This window comes from Gracilinanus agilis, chromosome 1, assembly GCF_016433145.1.
Source record: "Gracilinanus agilis isolate LMUSP501 chromosome 1, AgileGrace, whole genome shotgun sequence".
Classification (NCBI taxonomy): Eukaryota; Metazoa; Chordata; class Mammalia; order Didelphimorphia; family Didelphidae; genus Gracilinanus; species Gracilinanus agilis.
In genome coordinates, this window is record NC_058130.1 from 718,879,221 (window position 1) to 718,892,123 (window position 12,903).

General features: G+C 36.7%; 1 protein-coding gene across 1 annotated transcript in view; it reads left to right on the forward strand.

Moving 5' to 3' along the window:
• The window catches only part of PIP5K1C (phosphatidylinositol-4-phosphate 5-kinase type 1 gamma), a 131,710-nt gene that overhangs the window by 29,271 nt on the left and 89,536 nt on the right, over positions 1-12,903 (forward strand). Inside the window, exon 2 of the mRNA XM_044671311.1 lies at positions 8,043-8,123. Coding sequence (XP_044527246.1) covers positions 8,043-8,123 — 81 coding nt within the window. The remainder of the gene's footprint in view (positions 1-8,042; positions 8,124-12,903) is intronic.

The window sequence follows — 12,903 nt, forward strand, 5'->3', positions numbered from 1 at the left end:
GCTGCTGAGTTGTGTTAGAAATATATAGAAATGCTGATGATTTATGTGGGTTTATTTTGTATCCTGTAACTTTGCCAAAGTTGTTTATTTCTACTAGCTTTTTTAGTTGATTCTCTAGGATTCTTTAAGTAGATCATCATATCATCTGCTAAGAATGATAGTTTAGTCTCCTCATTGCCTACTTTAATCCTTTCAATTTCTTTTTCTTCTCTAATTGCTACTGATAGCATTTCTAGTACAATGTTAAATAATAGAGGTGCTAATGGGCATCCTTACTTCATTCCTGATCTTATTGAGAAGGCTTCTAATTCATCCACATAGCAGATGATGCTTGCTGATGGTTTTAAATATATACTGTTTATTATTTTTAGGAAAGGCCCATCTATTCCTATACTTTCTAGTGTTTTCAATAGGAGTGAGTCTTGTATTTTGTCAGAGGCTTTTTCTGCATCTGTTGAGATAATTATGTAATTTCTGTTGGTTTGGTTATTGATATATGTCAATTATATGGATGGTTTTCCTAATATTAAACCATCCTTGCATATTCTTAGTATAAATTCCACCTGCATGGTGAATAATCCTTGTGATAACTTGCCGTAGTCTTTTTGCTCGTGTTCTATTTATGATTTTTTCATCTATGTTCATTAAGGAGATTGGTATGTAGTTTTTCTTTCTTTGTTTTTGGTCTGCCTAGCTTTGGAAACAGTACCATATTTGTGTCATAAAAGGAATTTGGTAAAACTCCTTCTTTGCTTATTTTGTCAAATAGTTTGTATAGTATTGGAATTAGTTGTTCTTTGAATGTTTGATAGAATTCACTTGTGAATCCATCTGGCCCTGGGGATTTTTTCTTAGGGAGTTCCTTGATGGCTTGTTCAATTTCTTTTTTTGAGATGGTATTGTTTAAGTATTCTATTTCTTCATCTGTTAATCTAGGCAGTTTATATTTTTGTGAATATTCACCCATTTCATCTAGGTTGTCATATTTATTGCCATATAGTTGGGTGAAATAGCACTTAATTACCTTAGTTCCCCCTTCATTAGAGGTGAGGTTGCCCTTTTCATCTTTGATATTGTTAATTTGATTTTCTTCTTTCTTTTCTTTTGATTAGGTTAACCAGTATTTTATCTATTTTATTTGTTTTTTCAAAGTACCAGCTCCTAGTCTTATTTATTAGTTTAATAGTTCTTTTACTTTCAATTTTATTAATTTCTCCTTTGATTTTTAGGATTTCCAATTTGGTTTTTATCTGGGGATTTTTAATTCGTTCTCCTTCTAGTTTTTTTTTTTAATTGCATGCCCAATTCATTGTCCTTTTCCCTCTCTGATTTGCTGATATATGCACTCAGAGATATAAATTTCTCCCTGAGTACTGCTTTGGCTACATCCCATAGATTTTGATAATTTGTTTCCTCGTCATTCTCTTCAATGAAATCAATAATTGTTTCTTTGATTTGTTCTTTGACCCACCAGTTTTGAAGAATTAGATTATTTAGTTTCCAATTAATTTTAAAATTGTCTTTCCATAAGCCCTTATTAATTATGATTTTTATTACATTATGGTCTGAAAAAATTCATTTGTTATTTCTGCTTTCCTACATTTGTTTGCAATGTTTTTATGCCCTAGTACATGGTCAATCTTTGTATATGTGCCATTCCTTTTTATCCCTATTTATTTTTCTCCATATATCTATTAGCTCTAATTTTTCTAACATTTCATTCACTTCTCTTACTTCTTTCTTATTTATTTTTTTGCTTTAATCAATCTGGTTTATTTGGTTCTGATAGGGGAAGGTTGAGGTCCCCCACTAGTATGCTTTTACTATCTATTTCCTCTGTAAGCTCCTTTAATTTCTCCTTTAGAAATCTGAATGCTATACCATTTGGGGCATATATATTGAGTAGTGATATTTCTTCATTATTTATACTGCCTTTCATCAAGATGTAATTACCTTCCTTATCTCTTTTAATCAGATCTATTTTTGCTTTAGCTTTGTCTGAGATCATAATTGCTACTCCTGCCTTCTTTGTCTCAGTTGCAGACCAGTAAATTCTGCTCCACCCTCTTACCTTAATCCTGTGTATGTCTACCTACCTCAAGTGTATTTCTTGTAGACAACATATGGTAGGATTCTGGTTTTTAATCCATTCTGCTATCCGCTTCCTTTTTATGGGTGAGTTAATCCCATTCATATTCACAGTTATGATTACTGTCTGTGTATTCCCCTCCATTTTTACTTCCTCCTTTGATTCTGCCTTTTCTCTTATCCACTCTTACTCTCCCCCTCCAACTTTCACTTTTAGTCAGACTTTCCCCCCTTTCCTCTCCCTAATGTTATTCCCCTTCTCACTTTCTCCCTTCTTATTTTTTTCCTCTTACTATAGTGCCTTTTAAATGACCCCCCAACCTCTCCCTCCCTTGTATTGCTCCCCTCCGCACCAAGGGGGTTTATAATACTTCTACTTCTCTATAGGGCACAATATAAATTCTCTGCCCCAATGGATCTGACTGTTTTTCCCTCTTTGAGCCAATTCCAGTGAGTGTAAGATTTAAGCATTACCTGTCGTCAATCTCTTCCTTCCATTGTATTGGTTTTTCCCACCCTCTCCTTGTGTGCTTCTTAAAGAAATATGTACTTACCCCATTTTATCTCTTTTCCATTTCTCTTAGTATTATCCTCTTTTTTACCCCTAGTTTTTAAATATTTTTATATGCTATCCTATACAATTTATCACTGTAACCTCTAGGTATACATCCTCTTACTACCATGATGATAACAATTTTTAAGTTACCAATATCATCTTTCCATATAGGAATACAAATCATTTGAACTTACTGGGTCCCTTAATTTTTTTTCCCCTTTCTTAATTACCTTTTGGTGATTGTCTTGAATTCTGTGTTTGGGCATCAAATTTTTTGTTTAAGTCGGGTCATTTCTTCAGGAATCTTCTATTTTATTAAATGACCTTACTCTCTTCTACCAAAATATAGTCAGTTTTGCTGGGTAGTTGATTCTTTGTTGTAGACCCAGTTCTCTTGCTTTCTGGAATATTATATTCCATGCCTTCTAGTCCTTCAGTGTGGATGCAGCCAGGTCCTGTGTAATCCTGACTGTGGCCCAATGATATCTAAATTGTTTCTATTTAACAGCTTGTAATATCTTTTCCTTGGTTTTGAAGTTCTTGAACTTGGCTATAACATTCCTGGGTGTTGTCAATTGGGGATTTAATGCAGGAGGTGATCTGTGGATTCTTTCAATCTCTACTTTTACCCTGTTGTTCAAGAATATCAGGGCAGTTTTCTTGGATAATTTCCTGTAAAATAATGTCCATGCTTTTTCTTTGGTCATGATTTTCTGGTAGTCCAATAATTCTTAAATTGTCTCTCCTTGATCTATTTTCTAGGTCTATTGTTTTAACAGTGAGGTGTTTCCTATTTTCCTCAATTTTTTCATTCTCTTGATTTTGTTTTATAGATTCTTATAGCCTTGTGAGGTCATTTGCTTCTAATTGTTCAATTCTAATTTTTAAAGGCCGCATTTCATCCCTGACATTTTGAATCCCCTTTTCCTTTTGATCTATTTTTCTTTGTAGGTCATTGTTTTTACTTTTTACTTTCTTAGCCTTGTTTTCAAGTTGGTCAATTCTGGCTTTTAATACACTATTTTCTTATTTTAGTTCATGTGCCTCTATTTCCAGATGATTTATTTTGCTTTTTAAGTTCTTTTCCCAATTTTCTTCAACCTCTCTTAATTGTTTTTTTGAATTGTGTTTTGAGTTCTTCAAAAGTCTGATTCCGATTTGCTGGAGTTTCTGAGTTTTTGTTTGGTGTTCCTTGGTCCTTCTCTTTGTTCTTTTTCCTCCATTTGCTCTTTGTTCATTGCCTGTACAGAAGCTGTGGATTGTAATTTCTTTTTTCCTTTACTGTTGTTTATTCATATTTTTTCCTTCTTTGCCTCCTGACATTGGCTGTAATCTTACTCCTCTGTTTATTTGCTGGATCTGTGAATTTGGGCTTTTCTGCCCTGAAGGGACTTCTTCTCTGCTCAGCTGATTAACTGGATTAGGCTGATAGAGCTGACCAGTTGTATTAATGTGCCCTGAGGCCAGATCTTCCCCACCTGCCAGCAGAGACTGAAGGTGAGAAGGCTAAAGATAGTTACTCTCAGTCCTCCTCTCTACTCCTTTCTTCTGCCAGCTGCCCCATTAGAGCCCTGAGCTTCCCAGTGGTGGTAACAAGGTATTCTGTTGCAGTTGCAGCCTTCACCCTAGGGCCTAGGATCAGAGTTACTGTGGGTCTCAGTGCAGTAAGTGGGGGAGGGGTGTTGAATCTTTCCCTTATACCTGAGAATTCAACTTTATTTGAGTACCTTTCAGGTTGGATCGGACAAGAGAGACCTGTGGCTCTGTCCCCCTGCTGAGCCTGGCTCTCTGTCCACTCTGCACCCTTACTCCTCTGGTTTTCTGTCAGCTCCATGAGACTGAGCCCCTCTTCCCTCTGGAGGCTTCTTCTCTGCATTATTGATAAACTGGATTAAGACAATTGAACTGATCTACAGAACTGAATGTGCCTTGAGGCCAAAATTTCCAGAGGCAGAGGTGTGATGGCTAAAGGATTTGACTAGCCTGCCCTCTTCTTTGCTTCTTTCCTCCACCTTCTTTCCTCCTTGCCAGCTGTGGTCAGAGCTCTGAGCTTCATGTAATTGTGGTAGCAAGGTACTCTGTCCCATTTGGAGTCCTCTCCCTGAGATTCCACCAGCCACAGAAGTCTCAACACAGTAGGTGGGGGAGGGGCACTGGGAACTTCCTTCTTTCTTTTCATTAAACCTGAGAATTCAACCTTCTCTGAGTACTTTTTAAGTTTAATTGATCAGGAGGGTCCCGCCGCTCTGTCTTGTTGTTGGATTTGGTTTTCTGCCCCCTTGACACTCTTTGTTTTCGATTGGTGTGGAAGGGTTTTCACAGGGTAATAGACTTTTGCTGCTTTTAAGTTGCCATCTTGACTCTGCCCCCTATAATTTAATTTAAAATAACATTTTATCAAGATTTTGAATAGCCTTGTAAATAAAACCAACTCATTTAGTCATTAGGAAACATATGTTCTGTGAGTTATCAGGAGCATCCCATAAGCTTGTCTTGCTTCTTCTAAGACAGGAAAGGGCCAGGGCTGGATATTAAGGGGAGGGCATTAGGTCTATGAGTATGTCTATGAGAAGATGCCCAGATAGTAAAAGATCCCTTTTTTCCCTTTTGTGTGATCTCCATCAATACAGATCGTAATCCCTTTATGTCTTAAGACTTAGTCAGTCAGTCAAAAAGCATTTATTAAGCCTCTTGTATCTTACTATATATATCTGTATATATATATAAATATACACACACACACACATATATATATGATAAACAAGAAGTAATTAACACAGAGAAAATACTGGAATTAAAAGGGATTAGGAAAGGAATCATGTAGAAAGTGAGATTTTAGCCGATACTTGAAGGAAACCAGGGAAGTCAAGGGGCAGAAGAAATGCCCTGAGCCAAGGGATGGAGTGTCTTGTTCTTAGAACAGCATGAAGGTCAATATCACTGAATCAGAGTACATGGCAGAGAGTAAAGTGTAAGAAGATTGAAAAGGTTAGGGGAAGAGAGTCTGGTTATGAAGGGCTTCAAATGCTAGAGGATTTTGTATTTGATTGTGGAGGTGATAGGGTGCTACCAGATTTTATTGAGTAAAAGAGTGAGATGTCAGGTCTGTACTTAAGAAAATCACTTTGGTGGCTAAGTAGAGAAGGAATTGAAGCTCAGAAAGAATTGAGGCAGGCTGATCCACCAGCAGGCTATTGTAATAATCTTAAGTGTGAGGTGTTGAGGACCCACACTAGAGCAGTGACAGTGTTAGAGGAAAGAAGAAGATTTTATGGAAGTTATGTTGCAAAGGTGAAATTAACAAGCCTTGGCACCATATTGGACATGGAGGTGGGAGTTGAGAGATAGTGAGAGATTTGAGGATAACAACTAGTTTGGGAGACTGGGAGAGTGGTGGTGCCCTCAGTGTAGAGGGATTTTAAAGGCGAAAGATAATGAGTTCTGTTTCAGACATGTTGAATTTAAGGTGTCTATTAGACTTGTAGTTCAAGATGTCTGAAAGACAGTTGGAGATGCCAGACTGTAGGTAAGCAAAGAGATTAGGGGAAAAAGTCATAAACTGGTGACCAGTCCTATGTTTTGCTGAGCCTCCCTGTTAATCTGATCCTAGCACAACAGACAGTATCTTGGAAGTTTTCCCAGCTTTCTCATCTTGACCTGTCTGTTGGGGCTGGCACCCCACTAGAATAGCATTTAGTAACTTAAATCAAATATTGGCCCAAAGAGAAAGTGAGGGAAAACATCACCTTTCTTTCATTGGAAAGGACTGTGAATATACAATGTTGTATATTTAATTGCTGGGATAGTTGGTTTTGCTTAATTGTTTTTTCTTTGTTGCACGAGAACCCTCTTTGGGGTTAAGGAGAAGGGATATATCTAGAATTTACTGTGATATTTTTAAAAAATGTTTCAAGGTAACTTCCACATCATATGAAGGCACCAGAAGAGGAAGCTAATGGTACATCCAAAATTTTTAAATAAAATCTCTGTGGAAAAGGCATTCTAATGATCATACCCTGAAGTGTTGTGTGAACTAAAGAAATAGACACACTCTCAGTATTTTTCCTCTCAGATTTGGAAACCCTTGGTTTCCAAAATAAGGGAGACAGGACAGTTGTGGGGAGTTAGACAGAAGCTGCTACCAGTAACTATAAAATAGAATATCAACTGTTATCCCAATATTAGGCAGACCTCTATAGAATTCATACTAAAACATGATTTTGTAGTTTTGTCCCTTTAATCTGAGAATATTAAAGGGGGGTGGTAGAGACAAAACAGAAGGATGCCAATTCCTCATAAGATCATAGGATGTCAAACCTGGAAGGGGGCCTAAAGACTGATGTTCTAATACATAAGTGCTCTTTTATATATAGTTTAACCTCTCATTTTACACATATGGAAGCTGATGATCAGATGGAAGAGTGCCTTATTTGAAAGAAGAGCTGAGATTTGAACCCTGGCCTTCTGATTCTAAATTTAAAGCTCTTTTTCTTGGCTAGGAAAGTTCTAAGGAATTTGGTTACTGGGGAGCTTTCTCTATGTATGTCTGCATTTGCTTATTTTTGCATTATCTTAGAGCAGTGATGGGCAAACTAGGGCCAGTGGGCCAGATGCCCTGATATGTTCTATCCTGCCAGGCGACATTCCTAATCTGACAAATACAATGTGTAGGATATAATACAATGAAACTTCAAAAGAGTTGCCTTAAAAACAGACTGACAGATGAACATTTCCTTTCCTTTGGCCCCCTCTGTAAAAAGTTTGCCCATCACTGTCTTAGAGTATTGTACAATGGTTTTTACTGTGAATTGACTGAAGTTTTAGGACACAAACTGGCTGATCATCAGAGAGTCTGCATCCTTGACAACACCTTCTGGAAACACTCATCCTCTCTAGAATACATGAATTAAAGAACATGGGATCCTAGTGTCAGTGGTCACAGAATCCTAATGTCTTTGAACTTCCATGTTTCTTTCATATAGGGAAACTGCTAAAATACACCTCACTGAGACATGAGTCAAGGAGAACATAGCTGAGGTTTAGCTGAATGACCATGTGTTTGATTGAATATAGGAAAATGTAGATAAGCATGTATAATCCCCCATCCTTTTATATTTACTTTGAAAGATAATTTGTGAGTTGGGGGGAAAACACTGGCTTGAGAGTCCTTCCATATAGGGAAATAGAGAGGGAAATTCTAGAGATCAGTGGCAGGGTGAATCAGAAGGTGTAGATATAACTAGATAATTATACTTTTTAATGCTCAACAGCAAGTGAGACCAGAAAGTCTAAACTCCAGCAAGGTAAAAGAAGTAGAAGTTCTAGAGATTAAAAAACACAAGATGAAACAAGAAGAGTATGTGTTATTTTTTTCCATCTTAAATCTCACATCTTTCAGATAAACAAAGACCATCTCAGAAGGAAACGATTACTTATTCTTCAAAGAATTATGGCATGGCTCCAAACGTACTACCAATAGGTAAGAAAGCTTCAGACAGTAGAGGAAGAAAAAAGATAAGATGTGGTGATTGAATACTTGTTACTGAAGGGTACCAAGACAATTATTTTTTAACCAGATACAAATCACAGTGGTCTGTTGTTTCTTAAAATATATGTCTGGAATGTAATAGAATCTCTCAAGAACTGTCAGATTTGACAACCATTACTCACATTTGATGATTCATGTGGGGGATAAATGGCACTACCAGAAGGAACCAGAAAGCATTACTAAGGATTTTGAAGCTGTGATTAAAAAAACCCTAAAAACTTTAGGGTCACAAGTGGTGTTTTTTTTATTAATGCTGACTAAAAGTAGGAGATTGGTAAAAAATAAAAGGAGACATGGAAAGGGAAGAACTGGCTAAGAAGATAATTGTCTAAGAATAGGATTTGGATATTTCTTTGGACAATGATAAGATACCAGATAAATATGTTTTCACCAGCCTTTGTTTACCAAAGGCTTTCAATACTGCCTACCAACTTCTCCTCTGTAATTGTTTTTTCACTTCTTTCCATAAAACTTCTCTCTCCTAGTTTTCCTTTCTCTGACTGCTTGTCAGTCTCCTTTGCAGAATCATCTTCTTCATCTCCTACCCTTTTTGTGTAGATGTTGCCCGGAGCTCTGCCCTCTTTGCACAGTCTCTGAGGTGTCATCAACAGTATCATCTTTACATAGATGACAAGTCTAGTTCTATAGAGAGGTACAATGGAGGAAGATTAGCAAAAGGGAATTTTTTAACAGAAATTCAAAGGAAATTGTATCCAAGAATACAACCAGCAATAAAGCCCAGCACTTCAAAGGTCTCTATTTTAAAAGAGAAGTTATGTTGTAGAGATATACCACTGGAATAAAAGGACAAGTTAGGTGAGAAGTTTGGGGAAAATCATAAACCTAGGATAGCAGTAAGATATTGTAGTAATGGTAGATTTCATACTATGTAGATGTGTGATGGGGGCTCTTTCCTCTCTGTATGTGTAGTCTAATGAAGATCATATGGATCTTTTACATATAATCTGGGATTCAGCTGCAAAGAAATAATAATTGAAACCACAAAAGCCAAATTGTGATCATAGACTGTCAAAACCTTTCTGGATCTGGATCCTAAGTCTATTGGTACTACCCCTTCAATCTCTTATCTGCAAAATTTAAAAGTATATTGTCTTCATTTTTATCTAAGTCATTGATTAAAAGTGGTGAACATAACAGATTCTTTTCCTGGGGTCTAAAGAACCTCCTTTAGAAAGGTCTATGGAAAGTTTTCAGAGGGTCCATGAACTTAAATGGGGAAAAAATTATGTCTTTATTTTCTCTAACCTATTCTGAGACAGGGATCATAGGCTTCACCAAACTACCAAAAGGATCCACAACACAAAAAAAAGTTAAGAACTTCTGGTGTAGATAAAAAAGAGAGAGGGGCTAAGACTGAGCTTAATGAGGTAATATATGTAAATTGCTTTGCTACCTTAAAGTTACCTGTAGATGTTAGGTGTTATTATTACTGTGCAAGGTCAAAAGAGTGATAATTTCCAACTAGGAAATGGAAGTCTCAAGAAACATGAGTTTTGACCTGAGGCTGATGCTAGATGTTAAGGCAACCAAAAGGATTTTTTCTTTAAACTATATTTGGGGCAAGAGAACATATCAATGGCTAGGACCACTTGCACTCATGATAATGCTTCACGGTGAAAAAGTTGAATTACTCTTTTATTCAATATGGTCCCCAGGCCTGAAGAAACCATATCCTATGGTATGAAACACCCTATAAAATAGGATTACTGAGCTAGAGAATGAAATTTAAATATTCTTAGAAGAAAAGGAGAAGTACCTTCTAGGACTCGAGAAATACAAATGCCGACCTCCTTTTTTTTTTTTTTTTTCTCCCTTAGGCAAGAGATAGAGTCTGCAAAAATTGTAAACCAGTGATCTGTTCCCAGCAGAATTCTAGGACATATTATTAAAGGGATATTTTGTGAACACTTTGCAAAGTAGTAACCATTAAAATCTGACGTGGCTTTGTAAAACACAGGTCCTGTCAAACTAACCCATTTTCCTCTTTTGTCAGGAGTACCAGTCTGGTAGATCAGGAGGCAGATGTTATAGATAAAATGATATTTTAGCAAAGCATTTGACATAAAAGTCTTATATTGTGCTTTGGGATAAAATGGTCTAGATGGGTGAAACAGGTATTATTCCAATTTTGTAGACAAGGAAACTGAGGTTCAAAGGGGTAAAGTCACTTGTCTGCATAGCTAATAAGTGGCAGAGTCATTTAAACTCTTATTTTTTATTTTAAAAAAATATTTTTCCATATTTACATGATTCGTTTCCTTTCATTCCCCTCTTCCCTCCCCCTTCCCAGAGCCAATAAGCACTTCTACTGGGTTATACCAATGTTATCACTTATACCTATTTCCATATTATTAATTTTTGCAATAGAACAGCCTTTTAAAACCAAAACCCCAAATCACTTGCCCATATAAACAAATGATAAGTCATATAATTTTCTTCTGTGTCTCTACTCCCACAGTTCTTTCTCTCAAAGTGGATAGCATTCTTTCTCATAAGTCCTTTGGGATTGTCTTGTAGTAGCAAAGTCCATTACATTGGATTGTTCCAAAATGTTTCACTTTCTCTATACAATGTTCTCTTGGTTCTGCTCATTTCATTTCTGCATCAGTTCCTGGAGGTTTTTCCATTTCATATAGAAATCCTCTAGTTCATTAATCCTTATAGCACGGAGCATTCCATCACCTCATATACCACAATTAATTCAGCCATTCCCCAATCAAAAGACACCCTCTCTTTTTCCAGTTTTTTGCCTCCACAAAGAGTGTGGCTATGGATATTTTTGTACAAACATTTTTCATTATTATCTCTTTAGGATATAAACCTAGTAGTGATATTGCTGGATCAAAGCGTATGCAATCTTTTAAAGCCCTTTGGGCATAATCCCAAATTGCCTTCCAGAATGGTTGGATTGATTCACAGCTCTACCAGCAGTGTATTAGTATCCCAATATTGCCATTTAAATTCTTTAGGCCTTCCTTTCCTCATCTGTTAAATGAGGCTATTTCACTAGAAGACACGTAAGACCCCTTCTGGCTCTGAATCTATGATGTCTATGGTCCCATTTCCTTAACTATAAAATAAGTAGGATACATTAGAAGATCCTTTCTAGTTCTTAAGGTTCAGAGTCCAATGATCTTGGCATTATATTATGTTGTTCTTGAATACAGTGCCACAATAAAGCAGGGCTCTTTTCCTTGTTCAGCTCAAGAGTAAATCAGCTTTCCACAAACAATTCACTCAGACTCCAGACCTCAGTAGTATCATAGGTAAAATGGAAATAATCACTTCAATAAATACCCCCTTCGTTGTCTCTTGATTGGGGAATGGCTGAACAAATTGTGGTATATGATGGTGATGGAATACTATTGTGCTGTAAGGAATGATGATCTGGAAAATTTCTATATGAACTGGGAGAACCTCAATGAATTGATGCAGAGTGAAATGAGCAGAACCAGGAGAACACTGTACACAGAAAGTAAAACATTGTGGAACAATCCAATGTAATGGACTTTGCTACTAGTAGCAACAACAAGCCGGAACACTCATGAAGAACTTATGGGAAAGAATGCTAACCACATTGAGAGAGAACTATGGGAGTAGAAATGCAAAAGAAAAATATGACATCACTTATCACCTTTGTATATGGGTATGTGGTTTGGGGTTTAGGCTTTAAAAGATTGCTCTAGAGCAAAAATGAATAATATGAAATGGGTATCAAGTAATAACATTTGTACAACCCAGTGGACTTGCTTGTCAGCTCTGGGAGGGGGAAAGAAAATGAAACGTGGAAACATTTTTTTAAATATAAAATTTTAAAAATAAATAAAATAAGTACCCCCCCTCCCTAAGCGCAACCTCTTCAGAAAAAACTTTGCAGCAAATGCATAAGTTCCTCAGTTCTTTTGAGAAAAAGGTACCAAATCATCATTATCATCATATAGGAATATTCTGTCCCCCATTACAATAAAAATCTCAGTGAGATAGGAATAAAAGCATTATCTTAATTTGACAGATGGGGAAACTGAGACTCAAAGCAGTTTTGGCTTCTGATCTCATCACTTAAATGGCAACTTTGGAGAGTTTTAATTATCTCTTAATTCCAAATCTAATGGCCTTTTGTCAGTCCTCATCCTTTTTTATCTCTGCAACATTTGTGGATCACTTCCTCCTACTACTTTATTGTCCTCTCCAGATTTTGGTGACACTGCTTTTTCCTGACTGTCCTACCTGAATGGACATTATTACTTGTATAGTCCCCTTGACAAGACCTTCATGTATGTCATACTCGGAATCCACGTGTGTACCTCAAGACCATGTTGGTCTGCTTTCTCTTTTCATCCTATGCTTTATTACTTGGTGGTCTCATCAATTCTGGTGAGTTCAGCTATCATCCTTATGTAAATAACTCCCAGCAGTAGAGTTTGTTCCAAGACCTACCTTGGATAGCTGAAAGAGGTTATAAGTGAAAACCTGCTGAACCTACATATTTATGTGCTCTTTCTCTCCACTCCTGCCCCTTGGCTTAATGCTGCACAGCCTCCTTACCCTACCCTACCCCCCCAAAAAAAGAAACACACAAAAAATTGAAATTTTAAGTGGAAAAAAAAGTGAAAACTGAAAAGCCACACTTTGCAGGCAGCAGCACTTAGAAGTTGACCATGAATAACTGAAAATTCATATAAGGAGGTCC